Source organism: Trachurus trachurus (assembly GCF_905171665.1).
Source record: "Trachurus trachurus genome assembly, chromosome: 19".
NCBI classification, from domain to species: Eukaryota; Metazoa; Chordata; class Actinopteri; order Carangiformes; family Carangidae; genus Trachurus; species Trachurus trachurus.
The window spans coordinates 18629981-18656689 of NC_139913.1; the positions used below are offsets into that span (position 1 = coordinate 18629981).

General features: G+C 43.8%; 2 protein-coding genes across 5 annotated transcripts; one reads left to right on the plus strand and one right to left on the minus strand.

Annotated features, from left to right (window-relative positions):
- The first annotated feature begins 7914 nt into the window (after positions 1–7914).
- On the plus strand, positions 7915–20465 carry l3mbtl2 (L3MBTL histone methyl-lysine binding protein 2). Of its 4 annotated transcripts, none has more exons than XM_083993589.1 (18): positions 7915–8086; positions 9274–9735; positions 9904–10021; positions 10212–10345; positions 12477–12558; positions 12880–12947; positions 13840–13957; positions 14064–14198; positions 15121–15209; positions 15345–15591; positions 16194–16258; positions 16689–16793; positions 17731–17878; positions 17984–18066; positions 18183–18417; positions 18614–18679; positions 18779–18940; positions 19038–20465. In XM_083993589.1, exons 2-18 carry the CDS (start codon positions 9385–9387, stop codon positions 19418–19420), a joined length of 2589 nt encoding a protein of 862 aa, XP_083849715.1. In that variant the 5' UTR covers positions 7915–8086; positions 9274–9384; the 3' UTR covers positions 19421–20465. The 4 variants fall into 4 exon arrangements, with proteins under 4 accessions (XP_083849715.1, XP_083849716.1, XP_083849713.1 ...); XM_083993590.1 differs by having other exon boundaries at positions 12477–12552; XM_083993587.1 differs by having other exon boundaries at positions 18614–18940.
- A 41-nt stretch (positions 20466–20506) lies between these two features.
- Positions 20507–24333, minus strand: chadlb (chondroadherin-like b; the record flags this gene model as incomplete). The annotated part of the gene is made up of 9 exons (XM_083993704.1): positions 24291–24333; positions 24008–24163; positions 23770–23915; positions 22767–23048; positions 22456–22675; positions 22002–22275; positions 21507–21919; positions 21213–21379; positions 20507–20804 (listed from the first exon to the last, which is right to left on the minus strand). Exons 2-9 carry the CDS (start codon positions 24125–24127, stop codon positions 20507–20509), a joined length of 1920 nt encoding a protein of 639 aa, XP_083849830.1. The 5' UTR covers positions 24128–24163; positions 24291–24333.
- Positions 24334–26709: the final 2376 nt, after the last annotated feature.

Here is a 26709-nt window from a genome sequence, read left to right on the forward strand (position 1 = left end):
CTCTCTCCCATGGTTGCATCCGTCATTTCAGCCTCCTATCCAGCGGAGTCTGGATGAAGATAATGTCGGGCAGAAAAGGCTTGTTTGCCTGCGAAGTGATGGTGGTGCTGGTGGTGGCAGCGGGTGAGGATGAGGGGATGCAAATAAAATAATAATAATAAAGCTGTGCAATTGCAACTACAATGCAAAAATACAATGTTTGCTATACATGGCCAAGAAAAAAAAAGATACATTTATCAATCAAATTAGTCTGAGCAGGAAAACTTGTGTCAGCTTTTCTACAATTCCTAAAGTTGGATTATGTTCAACAGTTACTTAAAATTGAAGTACTCACATTTTAAATTATTTTGGCAGTCGTTGCTTTAAAAACAGCAAATTAAAACTGTGTGTGTAAACCTTGCTTGTCAAGTGCAGCAGCAGAGTTGGACTCATCAAACATCAAAAACTATATCAGTATGTTTCTCAGGGAAAACCTGGTTAAACTTTTAATCTAGTCCCTCTTCACCTGATTACAAACCCATTCTTGTCACCTTTTCCTGCTCGGTTTGCTTCCCCATGTAGGCAAAATGGTGGCCTCATGCACAAAGGTCCCATCACAGATGTAGTTTATGTGGCCTGTTGTAATGAAAACTCTCAGTTGGGTTACATGACAAGCCCCATTCATTGACTTTTCAATTAAAAAACTACCCTCCTGTTCTGTTCTTGCACTTAAACACTCAACAGCCTTGTTATCTTCTGTTTTTGTGGAGTGCATATCAAGCAGTTAAATGTGCTGCTCAAGTATCAACTCTCAAGTTTTCTCACATGACGCAGTTCAAAGTGAATACTTCATCCCACAGTTTTACACATTTCTTTCTTTTTAAAGTATTTTTTGGGGGCTTTTTTGCCTTTAATGCACAGGACAGTCGAGAGAGACAGGAAATGGGAGGCAGAGATGGGGGGGAATGACACGGGTCGCCTGCAGTGAGGACTATAGCCTCAACACATGGGGCGGGTGCTCTACCAATTGAGCTAAACACCGCCCCTACACATTTCTTATTGAAGAGCAATTGCCTGTTTTTTTTAATGTCATTTTTGTAACTCTCAATGGCAACCATGTGTTTGATGAGCCGACTACTCCATAACCATATATTCACATCTTTTTCAGTCACCTTCGCCAGTCAGTTTCAGTGCTTTCAGTGTTTCCTTCCTCTAAAGTTAAAACAATAAATAGATGAATGTGGCATAAGACAGTGCCTTGTGCTACCTGCTTGATCAACTTGAATGCTTTCTTACATTTCCTGGCATTTTGACTTTATATATTTTAAATTTCACAATCTGCCCTACAACTTAGACTTAGAGTAAACTTTTGTGAGTTGGTAGGCTATCTGTAAAAGAGAAAATGAATGCATTGGAAACAGTAAATTTTCCTGCTAGAGATGCTCAATGAAGACAAAATGATTGAACCACACAATATTGACCTTGGTCGAAGTGTTTGATCCAGACCTTTGTTGGGTGCATCATCTACTACAATATTTTTGGAAAACATGGGCCTTTGTCATTGTGTACGTTCAATTCTCTGTAATACAGATGATGACATATTTTGAAAATGAACTGAATGAGCAAAGTCAGCAGTAACACTACAGATCCTTATGCCTCAGAAACTTTCCTTTAATTGAACAGGTTACAGGTTTTGTTAGAAAATAGCTACTTCTGGCTTCTTCACAACACAAGGCCTCAAAGGTCCTCTGCACATAAATTTAAATAATTAGGTCCATCTGTGTGAAGAACAAACTTTGGTCGTCGACAAGTTTACCAATTCCACCAAAAATCTTTTGAAGACCCTTCCAGACAGTTTTATACTCACTTTGTTGCAGACAGTGTAGTCTCGTATTTTGACCTTCTCAACTGCTATCAGAAGCTATAACGCTGTACCAAACCTGCATTGCTGCTTAATAACCACAACAATGAGCCATGCCACTTGGGGTCAGGGCCAAATGATCATATTTTACTGGGCATCAAAATCTTTGGCAATGTTTGTATGCTGCCCAAATGACCATGACCATGGCTGGAATAACCCACTAGGGGGCCCCTTGGCAAAAATTAGCCCCTAACTATGCCAGCACTGACCATCTTTTATACAGTGCATGCATGTATGTATCCGGTCATGCAAAGTCATCAGACATTGTTGATCTGAGAATTAAATAATGCTAAGTTCAGTCTTTATAATGTGCCAGTTACTTTAGTGGAACTTTACATGAAAGGGCTGCCTTACCATTGCAGTTTTCTGTCGTCAGAAATAGAACTATTGCATTTCACTTAATCACTTAAAAAGTAAAAGAAAAAAAAGAGGGCAGATTAGATATCAACATGGCTGATTTATCCGCCCATGGCCTTTTATAATATCACTGTATGAGTACTAGTGGCAGAATATAGTAGATGTTGCATGCCACGGTTAGGCAATAATGTATGAGTCTCTAAATATTCTCAGAAATACTTTCTCATGATCACAACACAAAACATAGATGAAAAATGATTAGAGAAAAAATATATATATATATATAATTTTATCTATTACCATTTCCAGTAAGTCAACAGTTATCTTTATATATATGCTGGAGCCTCCATTCACAAACTGTGTGCTGTGTTGAACCTTTTAAGCGCAGGCATTTATGGTAGTTTAGCACTCAACAGATACTCTAGCAAATCAATGTAGATCTCATTACATGCATTTGCAGTGTATTACCTCTGCATGTATTATACATAGGTTACTGTATGTGCGTACATGTGTGTGTGTGCACTGTCTGCTTAATGTGTGTTTAATGTGTATCAATATTGACCTGTTCTGATGTCTGTTTATTTGTGGAGACTTGTATTGGCGATAATGCAAAATGAATTATAATAATTTGATTTGGAAATGCTGACATATCACTACATAAGTATTGATTTTTTGGTATGGTGGCATAAATTCCCCTCTAAATACTTATACCCAATCTGATTTTATTACATACAGGTAAAATTGGCACTGCATATTTGGAAAAAGTGTGCGGTCAAAATCAGTTTTCAGCCATGGGGATGGCAGTGATAATGGATCGATTGATATGTGAACACCTATTTCCTTTTGTGCCACCAGCCAGTTGTGATTTTTACTAATGTTTTAACAGCTATTGGATAGACTGTGATAAAAATGTGCATTAATATTTCCATCAACATTAACATTATCTATTTAAATCTTTATTGTGTGGCGTTTTAATTTACATTTACTGACATTCTTAATGGTGCACTTTAAAGAAGCCCCCACATTTACAGTTTGAGTCTTGGTTAAGTCTCTGTGTTGTGCACCTATACGATTTTCCAATTATTCCAGACAGATCCTCTCAAGCTCTGTCAGATTGTATGAGAAATGAACTCCCTTCTTAAAGTTTCTCAACAAATGTTCTTCGGTGTTTAAGCCCTACTGTATAGTGCGTAACTTCCACGTGTCTGTATACCGTTTCACCCAAGCCACTGCAAGAGGAGATGATACAACGCTGATTAAGCAGTTCGGCTCCTCTAACACCTCGCTGTATTTTTCAGTATTTGATCTTTTTGTATTTGTGATGTTGGCGACGTCAATAATGGTGCGTTGCAGGCAACCCGTAACTCGTGTTTTTCCGACCTGTGAACTCATACCAGTTCGATATCTGTCGTGACTTGAAGCTGTAACTTACGGTTTCAAAAGCCTGCCTGGAACGCATGGGAGGGGAGGGGTGGGTTACACCGGGCCATATGCCATATTGAGGTGCCGGCCGTATTGTTGTAATAACGCAGAAATCCTCTAGGGGGTGATAGAAGTTACACACTATAGCTTTAAACCCTGAAGAACATTGGGCCTCATTCACGAACCGTTCTTAAGAACAAATTTGTTCTTAAGTCCTACTTACGAAGTTTTTACGAAGATTGTGGCATTCATGAATGTTTTCTTATCCAGAATTTGTTCTTAAAGGTGTACAGAAATGGCCGTTTGTCCTGTTTGTCGCGCCGAGTTGTCACGAGCTGCAACACGAGTTTACCCAAGTGAGGAAAACGAATTTGATTGGTCGTTATCGAGCGGGCGGGATATTCAAAGCTTGGGGCGAGCCCGAGCTCCGTGTGTGTGTGCGTGTCTCACGTTTGAATGACGGATGACGGATCCAATATCAGTGGCTGGTGAATCGTGTACAGGCTGACGTATAATCCGTGCGCCTGCATTATCCAATGCGGGAAAAAAAATACACACTTTCATCCCGGATTTACTCAAAAATAGAATTTTGCACAAAGTTTGGCCTACATCGTCTGAAAGATGAGTTATCACATTAATTTTATGACCCAAAGTGGGCTCAAATTCAATTTTCTTTTCTGTACACCTTTAACTAAGAACAAAATCTACGAACAGTCAGGAGTATACTTACGCACTTTTAAAGTCCCCCTCCCGCGACCCTTTTTGGTTATTTTAAAACATTCTCTGTGGTCTTTCAATTGTGATTATGAACGTTTTAGCCAAAATCACAAAACCTGAGCCATTTCCCAGGGCTCTCCTTCTGCACAGCACCAGCAGCTCATTAGCAATGCACCTCTGGAGGGTGGGCGGAGACTGCGCGCTGCCCCCCCTCGCTGACAGCTGGACATTGTACAATTACCGATTCAGCGCGTTTAGCGTAAAACTGCACACTGGGATTCGATTCCCAGACTGGAATATAGTCCTTGCTCACGGTGCAAGCTGCTCTACCAGGTGAGCTATACTTGTTATACCTTGACAGCTACACCGAGCCTTTCACCTCTGAGCCAGATGCAGAGCGGGAGCTTGTAGCACTAGTGCCCGCCCCTGGGGTTGTGACACGTCAACCCCAGTCTCCCTGAAACTGCCAGTTTGCGTCTGCCACTGGTTCACAGCAATTTGAAGGCAGAAAAACTCAGAAATGCAATTTTGCACTTCCTTTTCTGCTGATATGTCCTCTAACACAAAAAAAATGCCACAGGAACATGTGAAAAGCATGAAAAACACGATTTTCATGGGAGGGGGTCTTTAAGTGCTGAGAGACTTCTGCAAAAATAACCAATTATAGCGTTTTCTTTTGTTCTGCAGTTGTATGATATTGTATGATTTGAATAAGAATTACTTTCTTATCTGAATCAGTGAACCAGGAACTATATTGCAGTCGCTGTATAGCACTGCTATGACGAAAAGAGAGCTGAGCCAAAAGACAAAGCTCTTGATCTACCGGTCAGTCTTCGTTCCTACCCTCACCTGATGACCAATGGGTCATGGCCAAAAGAACAAGGTCTCGGATACAAGCAGCCAAAATAAGTTCCCTCAGGAGGGTAACTAGAGTCTCCCTTAGAAATAAGGTGGGAAATTCAGACTCGTAGTAGACCTGTTGCTTCTTTGCGAGGAAAGAAGCCTGTTGAGGTGGTTCGGGCATCTGGTGAGGATGTCTCCAGGGTGCATCCTCCAGGAGGTGTTCCTGGCACACCCAGCAGGGAGGAGGCCACGAGGCAGACCGAGGACTAGGTGGAGAGATTATATCTCCAACCTGGCCTGGGAACGCCTCGGGGTCCCCTACTCAGAACTGGCCAATGTTGCCGGGGAAAGGGAAGTCTGGGGCTCACTGGTGGGTCTGCTGCCCCCGTGACCAAATACCGGATAAGTGGTTTTGAAGATGGATGGATGGACTACTGAGCCTTTTCACCACACCATGTAGACACCCATATCAGATCTCAGGACATGCCACTTCCGACACTCTATGTACCAAGTTTTGTGGGTTTGTCAGCACTGCCTATATGACATTTATACTGGGGCATGTGCTGCAGTAGAAAGGGTCTGGTGATGGCCCTGGTTCACACTAAACAGTCTGAGGTTTGTGCGGTTATAGTTCAGCCTGGTGTTGTTTTCAGGTGATTTAATGAGGATAAAAGCAATGAAGGGTCAGTCAGGATGGGCCAAGAGGGAAACACTGTGACACTGACTTCAGATCTTTTTGGTGATCAAACAGAACTGCTTTCTGTTGTGGCACTGCCTCATTTTAAAGAGAAGGTTGCAGGTTAAAGAGTTTTGGGACCATTTGGAGTCTATGGAGGGAATGGGAAGTGATGCCAGTAAGGAGAGAGTTGCAATAGTCGAGGCGGGAGGAGATCAAAACGTGGATGAGGGATTCAGCAGCAGGAGGAGAGAGGCAGTGTCTGATTTTGGCACTGCGGCGAATGTGGAAGTAGGAGGTCTTGACAATGGAGCTGACATGAGGATCAAAGTGTACATGAACGTAATTTCCAATCATCCCAATCACAAATTGCAATATTAGACTCCATAAACACCTTTTTTGCCTTTAATGTACATGACAGTTGAGATAGAGACAGGAAATGGGAGGTGGGGATAGGGCCGCTCAACGCGGGATTCGAACCGGGGCCACCTGCAGTGAGGACTAGGCTATAGCTTCACATGGGGCGGGTGCTACTGAGCTAAACACCGCCCCAATGTGTATTTTGTACACACCTCCACGCCCTTTGTCCGCCCTTTTTGTAACAGATACCTCAAATTTCATATAGGCCTAGCATATAGCCTATTAACACTAGTTCACACTTTAAATACTTATTCTGTTTCATCTAATTTGAAGTTATCTTCTGTGTATTAGAGCTCTTATGGAACACATAGCCTACAGTATGTGATAATTATGTAGGTCCAGACACTTATTATTTGGTTTTTAGTTTATTTTATGACAATGATTGTGGGAGAACCGGAGCACCCAGAGAAAACCCTAAATAGGTCCAGATTACTGGCATCTGGACCTCAGTGTGGAAGCTCTTGAGATGGGTGGAAGGACGGTGTAGGAGCGGTCTGTCTGAGCAGAGGGCGGCCGGCGTGTGCAGGAGCTGGCTGTGGATGTTCTGCTGATGGAGGGGAGGGGGGGCAGCCTCAGCTCAAACTCAGGTGAGAGGTTCTGGGAGGGGAGGAATAACTCTGGGCGGGGCTTTGGATAGGGCATAGGGTCCCTCAGGTATTTTTCTCAATTTCTGTGAGGCGCAAATATTTCTCTCGTTCGTCTCGGATCAGCTGCTCTTCTTCGTTCCTCTCCCTGAGCTGTCTTTGGAAGTTTTGACATTGCACTTTCTGTCGCAGTGTCTCCTCCTCATTCTTCATTTGAAGTTTTCTTGCTGTCAAATCGATTGGTGTTGATTTGAACAGTCTCTTTTCCGTCAGTCATGGCCATAGAGTGTCTTGGTCGGTTCGGTGGAGCCTTCGATTTGGGACAGGCCTTGTCACAATGCTGTGACATAATCAGCCTTCAAATTCAGCTGACAAAAGGTCTTCTCCTGCCTTTACAGTTTCAGAGTGTAGCTTGTAGTTCTGGAAAAATGTAACTGGACAATCAAATAGATAAGAGTAACGTGGCCTTCCATAGAGCATTACGCTGTACAGTCAGTTCTCAGGATGCTGTTTCAAACAACATGTGGATCCCATGGTGAGATAACTGAGAGCCTGCATACACTGATTTGATTTAGCCCCTTTACAGACCTTTTTCCTGGCTGACCTGTCAAGTTACACTGAAGATGTTGGATTATTAGCATAGGTATATGTTCCCTTATTAATAAAGCTTTTTTCCCCTCAACATTTCTGACTTTACTGTCTTGGGAGCAGCCATGGTAATTAACCAAAAATACCTTACAAAAACTGACCAACATGAACTTACCAGCGTGATGGTGACAAGTAGAACAGAAACAGAAACAGGCAACCACCATTATAGGTAAGTTACACCTAAACCCCTCACCCATATAGCTACCTATAGGCCTGCGTTCGTTCACAATGATCTATGTGACTCGTTTTCGTTTGCAATTCTGCTAAAATACCGTTTTTTCGGCTCGAACATCATCTCCCATCATTCTCTAGCTACTCAAATTAGATGACGTCAAATGTAGGCGACCCCAGTACAGCACAGCACCGGGAGCTACGAAGATTTAGCTCAACAGCTATATCCAAATAGTTTGGTAGATGTGCGAAACATTCAAATTAGTACCTAGATATTATTGGCTTCTGCATTTGGCCATCATTTGTGATAACAAGCCACTCTGTGCTTCATAACCGGACAAACGTAAGGTGAGTACAACTGGTTATTAGGTCGCATGCAGCAGCATGTAGTGTGGTCACTCTTGTTTACGTTTTCACACGCTTGGCGTTAATGTGTTAGCTCCAGAAACGAGCGTATTTTAACATTTAAACAATGTTCGTTAATGCACACGTGAGCCATGGTTATTTTGTGCTCTATTATATATCAAATACACTCTCCTGTAAGTCTGTATGTAAAACTGATCATCGTGCGTGTTGTGTGAACACATACTCTATGTTTAGGTCTGATATTATGAAAGGTTTCTTTACTAATCACTTTAGTCCAAACTACCAAACAATATTTTCGTTTTAGATGTGCTTTAAAACAATGCTCAAGACAATTTCAAGAGGCCATCTTGTTTTGTGTGAACACAGTGGTCAAACAGGGAGAGGCATCAATCAATTGTCATCTCACTCAGCCAAAAATTACAGTTAAAGCAGAAAAGCCGTTTCGGCTAATGCTGCGTTCAAGGCAGGCTTTTGAAACCGTAAGTTACAGCTTCAAGTCACAACTACGACTTGGTAGCGTTCCAGGTAACCCGTAGCTCGTGTTTTTACCATCCTGTTGTCTGTGAAAGTTCCCTATAACGGCCACTCGTAACTTCCGACCCGTGAACTCGTACCAGATCGAACTGGTATGACTTCACAGGAAGGAAAAACACAAAGTACGAGTTTCTTTGAACGCACCATGAGTTAGCAGCCCCCGCCCTTGTCAGGCATCAATTGGTCCTCGTGCTACGTCACCACATTCACGCGCATCCCTTGGCTGCACACACAGCCCTTCATGCCGTTCTCTCTCCTCATTGGATAACACTTGTATCCCACAAGGAAAATTTTCTCCTCGGGTTACAGCAGAGCAGAGTGACGGAGAGACTCGTGTTTAGGCTGAAATACTTCATGTAAGTGATTGCTGACGGAAAATAGGACTATTTAGGACTTATATTAACAAAAACATTCCACTGATATCTGCTTTAAGTCATTTAAATGCATTGCAGCATTTAATACTGAGAAATACCACATCAAGATCCAGTGTAGGTATCACGCTCCATCATTTGGTTCTACCTGCCCTGATTGACCAGTTAACCCGCCCTGAACTAAAAGTTAATGTTGTGGTCCATAATTGTCTGCAGTGGAAACAAAATATACACATTAATCAATCGTCATCATTTTCTCTGCAGACCTCGTACAACAACATCCTACACTCGAGGAAAGGAAAGGATGTGCTAGCTGTATGTCCAGCTTTGAACTCCCGTCTTCATCGACAGTCCCTTTGCTGAGCAGAACACAAGATGCCCTACCACTGCGTGGCCTATGGATGCGGCAAAACCGTAGAAGATGGTGTGACATTGTTTAAATTCCCCAAGGACCCTGAGGAGTTTCGCAAATGGGAGAAGCAGGTTCTGCGCACTCGCACCCAGTGGGTCGCCACGCCCAACTCCCACCTCTGCAGCGAGCATTTTGGCAGGGAATACTTTGAGCCCAGACCACCTGCAGGGCCCCTGAAGCTGAGGCCGGGAGCTGCTCCCACAGTGTTCGTCCGTCCGTCCTGTCTCTCCTGCAGCGGAGTTGGCTGCAGTAACTGCCTTCCTGCTATCCAACGGAGAGGCATTACAGCTGAGCCAAGGGAGCGTAGCATTAGTGTGAGTAGTTATTATCGTGCACCAGTAAAGGTCACTGTAGAGAAAGGGAGTGATGGTGCCACTGCGAGTTCAAACAAGCCCTTCAGTTATTTACATGTGATTAAAAATATGTGTCTTTTTCATGCATCCATTCATCTGTTTACCACTCTGGTGTTTTTTTCTTCATAGGCTGAACACAATGAATTGGCACCCATTCAGTCTGATGACACAGAGGACGGAGGTGACAAAGAACCTCAGGCAGGAAGAGTGGTGAAGAAAGGAGAAAAAAAGAGAGAGGAACGACCAGGTGAGCTACGAAAAGAAGGTTAGGAGCAGTGTGTTGAATGAAATGCAGTTTCTCTATTTATTCATTTAAATGCCATTTTATATTGTAATGTGATTCAAAAGGAGGGGATAAAACATTTTAGCCAATAGAAATCACACCTGATCATGCTCTAGGAATATCAGTTAAGTTGTTTAATGGTTTATGTTTACAGTGGTGTGTGAGATGTGCGGCACCGCCGGCACCACAGGCACCTTCTTTTCGAAGACCAAGCGTTTCTGCAGTTTATCCTGCTCACGCTCCTATTCATCAAACTCCAAGAAGTCCTCCATTCTGGCACGTCTGCAGGTGAGTAAAAGATGTGATTGTGCTGCCCACAAACTTTCCTGAATGATCGATTTGATTTCTATCTTATAACTTACATGGAGCGTTTGACAAGGTTCACAGAGAAGGTCTGCTGTTGCCTTATTTTTCTTTCCTTTTGAAAGCAACTTCCACTGGCAATTATATGGTACAAGAGCCACTGTATTTTGAAAGTATAATTTCTTCCATCGTCTATTATAGTGATGATATTAGCTGTAGATAATGTCATTATTGATCTTTTGTTTGGAAAAAGTATCATATTTCACAGGATCATATTAACTCGGGGTTATATAGGCTTTGAATAACAATTTAATGATTAAGGAATTAATAGAGAATATCAGAAAATACCCAAAATATAAAGATATCCATTACAATTTTCAAAAGTTATGCTGTGTTGAATTTGCTGCTCTTGTCTGACAAATTCAAAACGCAAATCAATCTTTATTGCAGACACAATAACCGGTCCATATCGACAAAAAATTAAATATAATCTAATAAAACAGATTTAAAAAGAAAGAGAGAGAGAGAGAGAAAGGGAGAGCCAAATATCAATTATTCACATAATTCATATGCAGGCTATCCTGCCAGTGTTTTAAAGCCTGGATGGATACCTGAAGCAGCTCCTCTTTGGGCTGGTTAACACCAAATGGTTAAAAATAACTCCCACCTATTAACTAATGAAGACAATTACATACTTTCATATACGTGTGTATCTCCGTAATGTGTGGCTGCGGCCGCGAGGTGGCGGTATTTAGCAGAGGGCAGTGAACGCGTCTCCGCTGCAGAGCTGCATCAGAAGAAGAGGAGGAGGAGACCGCGCTGGACTTGAAATCAAACCGGCGGCCTGAGGGGGCGTGTGTGGGTGTTTCCCCCGCCACAGTTGAAGTCCACCAGACCCGTTCACACCCCCAAACCGCTGACATGGTTTACACATGTTGCGTGGAGAGCTGCTGCAGCGTGAAACGGCCCGACCTCGTCTTCCACCGGTTTCCCGTCGGGGACTCGGGTCGGTTGTTCCGGTGGCTGTCCGCCCTCCGCATGGACGTAGACACTCCGCTGCACGTCCTCAACAAGCTGTTCGTCTGCCAGAAGCACTTCGAGCCCGGAGACTACTACAACACCGTGGAGCTGGAGAGCCGTCGGTCCCGGCTCCTCCAGAGTTCAGCCGTCCCCTCCCGGCTCACACACCCACACTCCTCCGGGACAGGTGGCGTCTACCTGGGCCACCTGGTGAGTGAGTCACAGCAGGTCCGATGGAGGAGGACACGACCTGTTGATCCACAACTATTAGATCCCATCCCAGTGACGTGTCTTTATTCCACTTTATCAATAAAGTTTAAACAGAGGGTTTGGAAGAGCAAGGTGGAAAATGCGTTTAAGGCATCTTAGGTCATCCTAAATAAACCTATTCGTTATGGACCTGTTGAAGCTCAATATGAGGTCAGCTGAAGGCTAAATTGAACTTGACAAATACATATTAGGAAATTTTAATTTTGATAGAAACTTGTGCAAAAAACTAATTTGTTCAACAAAAGCTGAAATGATTGTTCAGTTAGCAGGTGGTTGAAATCACTTTACAGCAATGTTTAATTTCAGTGAGTCATTTCAGTTGTTTTTGCAAACGTGACAACTCAATATTGCGAGCACTTGCTTGTTTGCAGTGAACATGTGTGAGGTTTTGAAGAGCAGCACAGACAGATCAGGCTGTGGGTGTGTCAGAGCTTGATGGACGTCTTTGACATAATACACAGCGAACAAAGAATGACACGTGAGGTGTCCATTGTGATCTTTACTTATAATTCTTGAAAACTGCAGTAAATGAGAGAAACATGGAATGACTCCCTGAAAGTTGATGTTTACCAAATGTTACTTTAGTTTTGGTGGTATTAAAGCTGCTACTACTCTGGATTGTCACTCTGGTGAACACTTGAACAGGTGATGTCAGTGTTTTTGAGGAAAACCTGTCACCTTGGACAGCTGTTTTTGTATCATGGCTTATACATAAAGTATATAGTAATTGTATTATGATGATACACTGTAATTTTACACAGATACATACAACAGTGAGAAACATGTGACAACTAAATGCTCTCTCTCTTTGTGCTCCTGTCTGCAGGGAAGGCCACCCTCGAAAAAAGCCACAGTGCTGAACAAGGTGAACAAAGCCCCTCCTCCCACACCAGGACTGAACGGTAAAGGTGCTGATCTCTCTCTCCGTCTCTCTCTCTCTCTCTCTCTCACACACATGATACAAAGAAGAAATAAATGAATTGCCCTGGAATAGAGATGATGAATTGATATTGACAGTGCACATGTTTGCTGTCGGTGCAGAAACTTCATCCTCTGAGAGTCAGTGGCGTATTCATTGTAGAGCATGCACCTTTCGTTTTTACATTTTCTATTACAATAGCAGTTATTATTTTGCATAAATAAAGGTCAGGACTAGATAGAAATTGAATCCAACACCACAGGGCTGAGCAGCTGTTTGATTCCTCTCCTCTTTCCCTCTGGTGCTTCAGGTTTTGAGTGGGGCGCCTACTTGAACCAGGAGACGTCAGTGGCTGCGTCCGTCTCCTGCTTCAGACATGTAAGTCATCTCAGTCTCTGATGAAATACACGTATCTGCACTGGTCACTTTGGTTTATACAAAGTGCTGGCCCAACCTGGGCAGTTACTGCATGGTGTCACAGTGGTACTTGTATTTAATTAAAGGGATAGTAAACCCAAAATTCAAATTTCACTCATTATCTACTCACCCTCATGTCGACTAAGGGCTGGGAGAATTTTCAGAGTCCTCCGTGCCTTCTCGGAGTTACGGGGGGTCCGCGCAGCAGTATTTGTCCATATAATGGTTGTGAATGGTGCTCACTTTTCTTTGTCCAAAAAGACACACCAAAAAACATCCAAATACCTCCATACTGCTCGTCTGTAATGTCCCTCTTGTATTGAAGCCCCGACATGAGAAATTGTTCCGAAAAAAATTAAATAAGTCTATATTTTAAGCTTGTTTGTAGCAGAAGCTCCCAGTGTCTCTTCCTGTGTCAGGCAGAACAATTTCTCATGTCGGGGCTTCAATACAAGAGGTACATTACAGACGAGCAGCATGGAGGTACAGTATTTGGATGTTTTTTGGTGTGTCTTTTTGGATGAAGAAAAGTGAGCACCATTCACAACCATTATATGGACAAATACTGCTGCGCGGACCCCCCCGTAACTCCGAGAAGGCACGGAGGACTCTGAAAATTCTCCCAGCCCTTAGTCGACATGAGGGTGAGTAGATAATGAGTGAAATTTGAATTTTGGGTGAACTACCCCTTTTAAGTAGTGAGTGAACACAACATATTTTATTTAGTATCATACAGTTTTCTGTAAGTAATTATACCTGATCATTGATTATTGAATACTGAATAAAAGTGGAAACCATAAAACATGTCACACTGATGATCTGTAAAGAAATATCTGACCTTTGACCCCTGCAGGTTCCTCTGTGTTCCCAGTGGGACGACATCAACGTGGGGCTGAAGGTGGAGGTCCTGAACACTAACGCCGTCCTGCCCAGTAAAGTCTACTGGATCGCTACAGTTATCCAGATCGCAGGTGTGGACGTCCGTCAGGGTTTAATTCTCACAGGCCGAGACGCCGCCGATATTATGATTATTACTTCTCCGTAACAGAAGCAGTAACTTGACTCCTCTGTCTGTAGGATACAAAGCTCTGCTGAGGTATGAGGGCTTCGAGCATGACAGCAGCCATGATTTCTGGTTCAGCCTGGTCTCGGGCGAGCTGAAGCCGATCGGATGGTGCGCCATGACGAGCAAGCTGCTGGTGCCGCCACAAGGTGAGGATTCACACTCGGCACAGTAGAATCAACCAGCAGATACTCAACTACTGCATCTCTAGGCAATTGAATCAAGTCAACTGGACTTAGTTTTTGTCTAAAACCAGTTGACTTGATTCAGTTGTCTAGAGATGCCTTTGACCTGGACAAAAATAGACGCTGGTCTCCTATACTGGGCCGGGTCTGGCTACAGGTTTGAGCAAATAAAAGCCGGTCTCAATTTGAAGTCGGGTCTATTTCTATTTTCTGCAAGTTCTTGTGAATGTACAAAACCTCTCAAAGCCCACGATAGCCTGTTTGAGAAGTTTCTAAGCCGCTTCATTCGTGATAGAGTTCTCAAGTGCCTGAAAATTTAAACCCGACTCGGTCCGATCCGCGGGGGTTGAATCCCAGACTCGACGCGACCGGTCGTGTTGTTCGGGCCTGCCCCATTGAGAACTCTGACTGACTCAAGGAAAGAGCTAGAGCCTGTATACCGTTCATGCCTCGAACAACCAATTAATTATAAGCCGATCAAACTTCTAGATAACTGCGTGCTCCAGATCCGGCTCTAGACCTCTATTCTTACTCTTATAAACAGTTAGAACAGAACGATTTGAGAGTATCTCTTTGTTCAAAATTAAATAAAAGCCTGTCCCATAAAGACGTCTGTCCAGTGGTGTGCACAGAGGAGGGGTAAGGGGGGCAAAATTGTTGAAAACCACGTGCTAAAGTGTCCTCTTCAGTGGTGAGAATGCACTGTATGTGCCCTTTTCTTTCTTTTCGCCCCTGCCCTTCAAAAGGTCTGTGCACGCCACTGTGTCTGTCTCAAATATAAGCCGGGTCAGTTCGGCAGTTGAAGCAAAATCCTGGTCTGGCATAGCCCATATTGATATATTATCAATAGGAATGTTCTCATTTGTTATATGTTGTGTGTCCATAGATGTGAAGCAGAGTATAACAGATTGGAAAGAGTATCTGATGAAAAGGTTGGTGGGTGCCAACACTATACCTGTTGACCTCTACCTGAAGGTAAAACTGATGCTGCCCGACTCAGCCGTGTGTCGTCTTGTATCACTTGTTATGCATGAGAAGAATAAAAGCAGGATGAGTATTTAAAATCTATCGATTGAATGATACATCTCTGTCCTCGTGTCGCTCCCCCAGCTGGCAGAAGACCTGAAGAACACTTTCAGAATAGGCATGCGTGTGGAGGTGGTGGACCCCAAACACCTGGCCCGGACCCGCGTCGCCACCGTAGACACCATCACTGGCGGCCGCCTGCGGCTGGTGTACGCAGACCAAAGCGACGCCCCCGAGAACGCCGTCTGCGATTTCTGGTGCCACATGTGGAGTCCTCTCCTGCACCCGTTAGGCTGGTCCATCAAAGTGGGCCATGCCATTAAACCACCTGGTAAGTCTGGAATTTAGTTTATCAATACATGTGATTGACAGCAGGCAGGATAGAATAAAACTAAAACGGCAACATGCAGCCGATCTAGACGCATGAAAAGAGAGGAATAAATCAACCGGTCAGTCGGCTGTGGAAACACCAGGAAACAAGACGACTAAACCTCTCGTGGTTCCACTTCAAGGTCCAGAGATTTAGTCAGTCTGGGGGGACAGAAGCCGATCAGACCACTGGGTTGAATTTGAGGTTTTGTGTTTTGGACGGATGCCAAACACAATAGTTGATTACAGTAGTATTTGTGTTGAGACTCAGCCACAACCTCTGAGGCTGAAAAATGAAGTCAACAACACAGAAGCATCAAAAACTTCACCTCTTCATGTGGCAACTATGGTCTCTGAAAACTAATTTTCTGTACAGATGTAAATCTTTTCTAATTCACTTGTTTAAATGTAAAGGCCTACTGAATAACATGTCTGTTATACCTGCCAACATATTTATTTATTGAAACCATTTAACCTTTTGCTTCGTTTTGTTTCCACATTCTTGTCTTAAATGAATTTTCTCAAATCAAAAATCTAAGCTCTGCATTTCCTTCTTTTTTCCAGCAAACTCTGTGGAAAGTAGTAGTGCGAAGGGATACTCTGACAATACATTTTTGCTCTTTAAAAAGGTAAGAAATGTGTAATTGTTGAAAAATAATTTAGCAACTGGGTTCAAAAAGCATAGACAAACCCATTTTTATTACTAAGGCATCCGTGCACTGAAGCTCAGCAGTGAATCCATACTGGATGTCAGTGCCTTTCTGGTAAAGACAAATCTATTAGTTGTAGTTTTTTTTAGATCCATAACTCCAACCTTCTAAGACAAGTGATAGTACGTGTGCACAATTTTAGCATTTAACACTTGTTAAGAGTTTTGCATGGTTCTCAATGGACGGACTGAAAGTAATCTGTACACTTACTCTCAATCCTGAACTCTATATTTGGGTCCCACCTCTGTATTTAAGGATAGTAAAAAAAAAAAAAAATTGCCATTGCTGATGTGACAGTCATTCTCACACACTATACAAGACTCTGGTTTAACCACTGTGTGATCTGCAGCCCAGGGTGGTTTACATGGAGGGAAGTTTCTTTGAAGAAGGAATGAAGCTGGAGGCCATCGACCCACTCAACCTGGGAAGTATCTGTGTAGCGACTGTGCACAAGGTGAGATGTCTATGTCTGATCATTTTTGGGAGGGATGCACGATAACTTTTTTTTTTCCACTGATGCCAATAACTGATAACTGCCTGCTTCTCATATCCAATGCCAATACCGATAACATTTTTAAATAGTTTATAAACACACCTGAGGTTAAAGGGATAGTTCACCCAAAATTCAAATTTCACTAATTTTCTACTCACCCTCATGGGAGAAGTTTCAGAGTCCTCCGTGGCTTCTCTGAGTTACAGGGGGGCTCCGTGCAGCTCTGCATGTCCATATGACGGTTGCGAACGGAGCTCACTTTTCTTCGTCCAAAAAGCGATTTTCAAGCTTAAAATACAGACTTATTTAATTTTTTCGGAACAATTTCTCATGTCGGGGCCTCAATACAAGAGGGACATTACAGACAAGCACTATGGAGGTATTTGGATGTTTTTTGATGTGGAGCCCCGCTGTAACTCCAAAAAGGCACGGAGGACCTTCTCCCAACCCTTAGTCAACATAAGGGTGAGTAGAAAATTAGTGAAATTAGAATTTTGGGTGAACTATCCCTTTAAGAAAGGCTAAGATGTAGCGAGTAAAGATTAATTAAATATTAAAGCTCTGCAGCTGACTTAACACAATAATATAACAAACATCACTACTGTATCACAACAAAAACGAGAACAGTTATTACTCTTCAAAAATCAACATTTTGTTTCAAATCAACTCAGCTCTAGTAATGTCATTATCGGGCTTATCCGTGTATTTGCAGATAATTATTGGCCAGTAATTATCAGCCAATATCGGGCCAATAATTACCGATAGTTATTGTGCATCCCTAATTTTTGGCCTCACCTGCTTTAACAGTTTAGTGATTCTGAATTTAATTAATTGCCAACAGTCGTTGTACAATAGTGTAATTTAACACTACACTGTTACTTCTGTGTCCTCTGTCCAGGTGCTGTTAGACGGCTACATCATGGTTGGCATCGATGGCACCATGTCCAACAGCGGCTCAGACTGGTTTTGTTACCACGCCTCCTCTCACGCCATCTTTCCTGTGAGCTTCTGTAAAAAGAACAACATCCTTCTCACGGTACCTCAAGGTAAATATAAACACACCTACGTGTTGCATTTCTACACACACCGCTACATCCAGTCAGTGATGTAGCTCACACTTAGTCACACTTCATGTCTCTGCTTCCTGGCAGGTTACGACCCTCGGACCTTCACCTGGGCCAAATACCTGAAGGAGACCAAAGCTAAACCTGCACCGGCCCGACTGTTCAACGCTGTAAGACATCAAGTCCAAACTTGTCCAGCTTTTATTTCTCTTGGTCACAACTTAGAGGTGCCGTCTTTAAATCCAAAACTGATTAAACCGTATGCAACCCGTCTTCAACCCCTCAGGACTATCAGGGTCACAGCTTCCGCACCAACATGAAGCTGGAGGCCGTGGACCTGATGGAGCCACGTCTGGTGTGTGTGGCCACGGTGAAGCGGTGTGTCGGTCGCCTGCTGCTCATCCACTTCGACGGCTGGGACGATGAGTTCGACCAGTGGGTGGACAACCAGTCCCCCGACATCTACCCCGTGGGCTGGTGCGAGCTCATGGGCTACCAGCTCCAACCGCCTCCTGGACTCGGTAGTCACCTTCTGATAATAGATAAACTCATAGTTCTTCATGATGTAGAGTGGTGTCGGCACAGAGCGGTGGGTGTTTGGATTCTCATTCAGATCAGACTTCATGTAAAACGTACAAAAGGAATCGAATCAGGAAAAATCTTTCTACTTCAATCTACTTTATTAAAAAGTGACAGATGTTTTATTCTGTTTCCCAGTAGATATAATCACAAACCAGGTGGCACGGAACAAGAAAACCAAACCCTTTATATACAAAAGGAAGAGTATGTTTTGTCTCAGAAATGTTCAAGAGGTCTTGTGTTTCCTGTCATATCAGGGTGAAGAACATGATCCCCCCAACACCTTGTTTTTGCTTTCTTTAGAAAGGAGGGGTGGAAGGAAGAGGCTCTCTGATGAGCACGGTAAAGATGATGCAGCTCAGCAGCCTGAGGTCACCGGCACGACGAGTCCTTCAGAGGTGGTAGACCTCTGTCCTCCAAAAGTGCCATTCATCCAGCCCAAGATGGAGCCAGAGGAGCAGCAGAGTGAGTGGACACACTTTTACAGCATGCTTTTTTTTACTTTCTTCTCATTTTTGAGAGACAATTTAGGCAAATGTCTAAATTAATTCTGTGTTTGTAGTCTTTGCAGTTCAGGTGAAAGTGGAGGAGGTGGAGATGGAGACTCCCATCGATCCGCCACTCAGCCACCAACAAGTGGGTATGATCAAACAGGAGGAGAGAGGGGAACAGAGTAAGTCAGGACAACAAGTCAGCTTGGAAAAAAAAGAAAATAAAAAGACAAAAGAAAATCAATTCCCAAAAGACAGACTTGAGGAGTGGGGATCGCTGGAAGAGAGCCTCACTGGTGACAGCAACATGATGGAACAGAGCGAAAATGAAAGACAAACACTTGACCAAGAGGAAGGGAGCCAAGAAAATGACTCGGAGGCCATGGATGAATCGTTGGAGAGCAACACTGAGCAGGAGGGAATGGAGGAGTCGAGAGATGAGACGAGTGCGTAGAGTGGTTGAAAAGCTGGAGGAGCAGAGACTGATATGACGACATGATGAAGTTAAATACAGACCATGTGGCAGTAAAAGTACAGAGCAAGAAAAGCACCCTGGGAAAAAAAAAAAAAAAAAAAATTGCATGAATAAGAACAGCTGGTGCATTTTTGAAACGCTGATGTTTTGAAGTATTAATCTGTAAGATTTCAGCTTTAGTTTGGTGAAAACCTTCGTTGCCTTTGTTGGATACAAGTTTTATTACAGTTCAAAGAGCTGAGAAATTTGAAGCCAGTGTGGGACTGGCACACTTCACCATTAACAATGAATGTGTTTAAAGGGGTAATTTCAGCATGTAAATACTAGACTTGTTGAAAATTACAGACCATACATGGGTTTGATTCTGTGAAATGACAAAGGATTAGAACTTTAAAAACTTAATACATTAAACTTGTGACTGTTCATAGTTTGATTTGTAAAACTACCTCACTCATCCTAAGTCTAGAAGTGTAACTCTTTACTCATTTTGGGTTGTAATAACACAACAGACAAATATTTCTTGGAATGTTTTATTTTCTTCTGTTTTATATTCAAATGTATCCTTTTGTGTAAATGTATTATCACTGATAAAAAATAGTTTCTGATTAGACATTTTCTGAAATTGTCTTTACAACTGGGACTTGTGGTTATGATGTAGTGGTTAAGGATAACTAGCAGGAAGCCAAAGTTTGTAACATTTCATATCAAGTTACAGCAGGGTTACATCACAAGATGCTAAAACATCCAACAGAGCTGCTGAGGAGCTAAAAGCCTTTGGTCTAGCTAGCATCCAATTAAGTTTGACCTTTTAATACGACAGCCATAGGAAATACTGCAAACAAAAAACATCAGTACAACGCAGTGAATGAAAACTGACTGGAAAGGTGGGTCAAATACAGCACAGACTCAGCAGCTACAGCTCTCATAGCTGGCAAAAGCCACAGTTTTTTAGTCAGTTCAGTTCAATGTTGTTTAGCCTCAAATATAACTGACTATGGTCAGTTCTTGTAAACTGCGGTCTAAAACAATCGGAACAGAAGCCAGACAACACCAAAGGCAGCAGGCTCAAGCCATGCTGCGTCTCTTGTTTTTCTTGGCTGCTGCTTGTTTGGTGTTTGGACTCTTGCGTTGTTTGGATTTGGCTTGGAGCATTTTGATGTGCCTAAGGCCGTTGAGGTGCATTGGTTTGGGTTTGGTTGCCTTAGGTGCCTTAGCAGACTTTGGGGTGACCGTCGGGGGGGAGGGGAGGTTCTCCCCTCCAGGGCAGGCTCTGAAGATGTGGACGTCCTTGACCCTGCGACCCTTCAGCTCAGGGGGATTGGCACAGGTGGCTCGTACCTTAAGGTTGACTTTCTCAATCCACCTAGATGAAGAGGGAAGACCAAAATATTTTATTGAAAATGACAAGACATGGGCAACCTGATGTCATTACCTCCTAGTTTATTTGTCCATTTTGTATTTGTATTTTGCAACAAAAAGAAAAAAGGGTCTTCCGCACACTGTCAACTCACTTGCAAAGATTTTGACAAACAGTTTATCTCAAAGGGCTTTACACAGCATCATAACAAAATCCTCTGCCCTTATGCAATGTATGATGGTCCTCAAAACAGGGCAAATGTTGGCAAAGAATATTCTCTGAGAAAAAAAATCTTAATTTCAATCAACAAACAAATAAGCATAAGAAAAATGTCCAGGCTCCAGAAACACATGTTGGTCAAAGCTCTGTCATTTCCAGCTATGCTCTGTGTGATGATGAGTGTAATTGTCTTACAATCGTAGTGGCAGCAGAGGGCAGTCACACATCAGGGGATTGTCAGCCAGGTTGATGACCTCCAATGAAGTGAGAGGGTGGAGGTCAGGCACCTCCTCCAGGTGGTTACCCTCCAGGAACAAACTTCTCAACCCTGGACCAAGACCTGCCAGGGAGTTCTGTGACATCTGGAGTGCGAGAGTAACCACATCCAAAATTTGGATTTGAAAAGAATGTTCTATGTTGCTGATGATAAATTTAAGAAAAAATGGCAAGAGTTTCTTGAGATGTACCTCACATCTACAGACCACTCACCTTCTCCAGCCCCATGTTATCTAGGTAGAGCTCCTTCAGTGACCTCTGCAGTGGTTGAAAGGCATTTGGCGCCACCCAACGAATTGAATTCCCAGACAGCCTCAGGTCTCTGAGGTTCCCCACCCTGCTGAGTGCTTCAGTGGGCACATCCTTCAGCTTGTTCCCTCCAAGGTGGAGCGTATCAAGGTCATTGGCGTGGTCCAGAGCTCTGGGTGAAACGTGATCAATGGTGTTCCCAGTAAGATAGAGTGCCCTGAGACCCTCGGCCCCAGTCAACATGCCCGGCTCCAGCTTGGTGATGGCGTTGTTCTCCAGGTGAAGCGCTAGCAGGCTGGGAAGAAGTTTGAAGGCTGCTTTGGGGAAGCTGGTGAAGCGGTTTTTCTCCAAGTGAAGGTAAGTCAATTGAGGGAGACCTGAGGTTTCAGACAACAGGATGTCAAGGTGGGTATTGAGACACAAACAGGAAAATGCCACAAATACTTGTTCTACAAAGACCTTTAAAGGCGTCAGGGCTGAGAGAGGTGAGGTCGTTCTCCGATAGGTACAGGTAGATCAGTCCTTTCATCCCGGTGAAAGCGCCACCTTCCACCTCCACAATTTTGCAGCGCTGCAAGTGCAAGGACACAACCTGGGCGACGCCGGGGAAGCTGTTGCTAGGGATGTAGTGGAAATGGTTGCCACGCAGGTCGAGGAGACGAGTGCTGGGATCGAAACCCCGAGGGATTTTGGTGTGACTGCGATTTTCACAAGAAGAGTGGTGCGTCTCAGCCTGAAAAGAGGATGGCGATGGGCATGTAAAGGAAAGGGTTGACAAAAACACACACGATTGTAATTTGGACAGAGCTAAGATGCTAACTGGCTGCCGATTCTAGCTTCATCTTCACCATGTGATCAGTGTCGAGCCTCTACAGTCGCTCCTGTATTCATTTATTCATGTATCCCACCTCACCTCACAGACACAGTTTGCAGGACACTTGACTTTGTTCTCTGGCTCCACTGTGGGTGGTGGCGTGATTCTGGTTGCCTCCTCGAACTCGGCCTTCAGCATGGCCTCCTGGCTCTGGCAACGCAGCTCTGGAGGATGAACTGCCTCCAGGTTTTCCCCAGAGAGATGAGCTGGTCCTCCGCATGTCCCCATCAGCTTCACCTTGGTACGAATTGCCCACTCCCTGTTGTGCAGTGAAGAAACGTCAGAGTGGAGATTAGTGCCCTGTGTGGCTGACGACGGAAAGCCATCGGTTCTACAAAGGCCTGCTGTACCTGAGTGGACGCAGGTAGCAGTTACAGTAGATGGGGTTCCCAGCCAGGTTGATGCGGGTCACCTTGGGTGAGCCCTCGGAGAGCGGCTGAATGACGCGCAGCTGGTTGTAGCTGATGTCCAGGTGGGTGAGGCTGGGAGATTTCAAAACAGCTGTGTTGGCCATGTCCTGCAGGGACATGTGGTCCAGGAAGAGGTGCGTGAGCTTGGCCATGGACACTGCCTCTTCCCCAAGGTAAGTCATGGGGTTATAGCTCAGCTCCAGACGAGTCACCTCTGGCAGTCTGGATGGTATGAGGGAGAAGTGCGGAGAATGATTTCTGTCATCACTAAAACCTTACCATATAAGAGAAGCATGGAGTTCCCCCCCCCCCCCAAACACCAGACTGATAACTGATACATGAATTGATATTGATGATATTTCAACAACTATTGGAAGGACTGCTGTGACATTTGGTGTAATCAGTTAGAGAACCCAAACCTGAGGTAGACCTTCCTTAATGCAACGTGAAACAGTGCAGATGGTCCAAAACACAGCAGCCCATCACCCCTCCACTCATTGACTTGCATGGTCACCTGAATTACATTCAACTCTACCTGATGTCATAGGCTTCAAAGAACATTGTCTATCATTTCACACAAGGTAATCCCAGTCCAGACTGTTCTGGTCTGTGGTTCCCCAATGGTGGAACAAGCTCCTGTCTTCAAGAATCTCATGAAAACATGTACTTTCTATGCAATTCTTAATTTGCGCCTCTTTGTATTTAGATTGACCAGGTTGTTCTTGTTTGAAACATTTATTGGATGGATTGCCATTTTGGTACTGACATTTTTCCTTGGTATTAATTTGTGACAGGATGATCCTAGAACTTTTTATGTCGTATCACCATTAGGCCGTATCAGATGTATTCTTCCAATGATTGACAGCTCTGAGGCTGAGAATGAACCGAAACCACAGGAAGCGGCATACTCTGTGTAGATGTCAAACCTTACCAAGTGGCATACCTAGTCATGGTCTCCAAAGGAAAGAACTGCAGCTCATTGTGGTCCAGACTGAGACGAGTGAGCGTGAACAGACCAGCGAAGGCCTCAGTGTCCAGATAGTTCAGAGAGTTGTGACTGAGACGAAGCCATTTGATATTCTGCAAACCCTGGAAGGAGGTGAGATCGGCCTTTTATTTAATGTTCCAACTACAGGAGAGATTCAGACTTTGTAAGTATCTCGTGAGTGTTGTGTTCGTACCTGGAAGGCCATGTTGGGGATGTAGACCAGCCGATTGTGTGTGAGGGAGAGCAGGTTGAGGAAGCCCAGCTGAGTAAAAGCTCCAGGCTGGATCTCCTCTACGCGGTTACGGTCGATCATGAGCTGCTTCAGTGAGGACAGACCATCGAACGACTCCTGGACTCACAACACAGGACAGGAGAAATGTTTTCATCCATAACAACTGAACAGAAATGGACTGAAAGATGGTTGTGAGAACAGTCGCTAGAACTTTTTTTAAACTATTTTTTTTCTGTTTGACCACCTGATAGAGGATCTCAATGTTGTTGTTGGCCAGGTTGAGGAAAACCAAGCGACCAAGGCCACGAAAAGCCCCCTCCTTCACCCTGCGGATGTTACAGCGCTGCAGCGACAGGTGAGTCAGGTAAGGAGTGTGCCTGAAAGCCCCGGTAGGAAGTTCCTGGATGTCGTTACCCCGAAGATCCAATTTCACTGTGATCTGTTGTGAAAGGAGACATATTACGTAAGATGGGAGAAGTTGGGAACTACTTATACAATAGAAAATGTGTTGATGTGTGTTAATAAGACACCTCATCAACAGTAGGAGGAACTTGGGTGAGGTTCTTGTTAACGCAGGTCACGGTGAGCTGGATCTGGTCACACACACAATGCTGTGGACATTTAGCTGTGTGAGCTGCAGGGATGCAGAGGAGCAGCAGGCTGAGCAGGGGGGGCCACAGGGCGTCAGGACTGAGGTGGAGGTGCATCTGAGAGGGGAAATAACAGCAGCACTGACTTCATTCAGACTTCTGTGTGAGGTGGTAATTCATAGTCTGGCTCCTTTTGGCCAGTGACACAGTAAATAATACCAATGTTGATTTTCCCATTAGCCAACAAGTAGCTCCTGTATTGATTTTTACATGCGAAGTGCCCTAATAGATCCACTATTTACCCATTAAATAATCACTGAACTTACACACAGTTTATCCTTGGAAATGTCTTAAAAGAAAATACTGAATCAAAACTGAAAGCTTTGACGCTATTTTGTGTTAATTAGATAACTCCACCGATGTTTTTCTATATTAAACCTGTTGTCCTCTCTAAAAGGAATACACCTCATTTCATATAACTTGCATCACTGTACATCACATATAGCCTACTGATCAGGTGGGAACATGTTATGCGACCGCAGACTTTCTGGCTCAAAGCCATATACAATTATATGCATCCACACTGATACATCAATCTGAAGGATAGGCCTATGTGTATTCATTTATCAGTCACAGGGGACAATTCCTGCAGAGAATACTTTCATGTAAGTCAATTTAGCTGAAGATAGTCCTTTTTTGTATCTTAAATGTGGAATAAAAGTAAAATGATTGTTTTATTTAAGAAAATGATATTCTGAGTATGTTTGAGCATCTAATAAGGACCTTTACTTTGAGGAACAGGGCTGTGTATTGTGAAGCTAAATGGTGTGCAGGTAAAGAGTCATCGTTTACCACCTCTGTCAGGGAAAGGTGTGTGTCATGTTGTTCAACACTTCCTTGTTGAAGCTCAGTTTGGTGAAAAATTACTCCATCCTTCTGTACTTTGGGGGATTAGTGTCATTTTGGTCGGACTGGGCTGCCCAAGTCTTCACTGGAATGCCTTAAAACCACATTCCCATGTGGGATCAACAGTCCTGATCCACAGGAATGGACACAGAGAGCTTCACAGCTCCACACTGAGATTTGACAAAATGTTGATAAAACCATATCATGGCTAAACCTGTCTGTCAGAGCTGCTGCACCAAACCGTGAACAAGAAACACATCAGCATTTCATTATTTCATTAAATGCAGTCAGCTGTGAGGCTGCAGGGAAACAGAGCCTACTGTACACTAAGACCTCTATGAAAAAGAGTGATATTTTACCAGGGTACAATATTTTTGTTCTTACGACCCCCTGTGCAGTAAAGGGGCCAAGAAACTAGAGACGGAGGAATTTCCTCTGGCCGGGCTGTTTGTCCTGGTCCCCCCCTCCCGGGATCAACAGTCCAGACCGCAGAGGAGCGGCCGCGCCGGGCGGCACAAAGACGCACAGTGTCTCTCTCTGCTGATGTTACACCAAGCTGCGTTTCCTCTGAAAAAGATGTTGTCCTCCTCTGACCAGGGCCGGTAAGAACACCGCTCTCCATAGGATCTTTACAGCAGCATTTATTCCTTTATCTAGTTATATATTTTTCTTTTAAATACATTTTTGCTGGTGTTGCTGTGCGCAACAAACATAATTTTATCTGATCTATTTTGGACACAATCAATGTAGACAAATATCAGCCGTATTTGTCCACTTTCAACACATAATAGGCCCTAATGGTTAAAAATAAAAAATCAAGTCATAAGACGTAAAATGCCTGTAGATACTGACATCTGAATGGATGGATAATTAAGCATGTTTACATCCAGTGAAGCTTTATGAAGTGGTCAAGTTGTCTGATCCCTAACAGCGACTCCACCTGAACTTAAAGGCCTATGTGTGTGTGTGTGTGTCTGTGTTCATACCGGGGACCCGCACACACTCACCATGGTTGGGTCGTGGTTCCGTCCAGCTGCAGGTCGTTGACTGGCCGCTGACTCTCTCACGGTCTCTGCTCCGTCTGCAGCTCTTCCCCCGGCTGTCCCCCCATCCAAAACAAACTCCGTTTATCCCCTCATTCACTGACACTCCCCCCCCTCCTACACA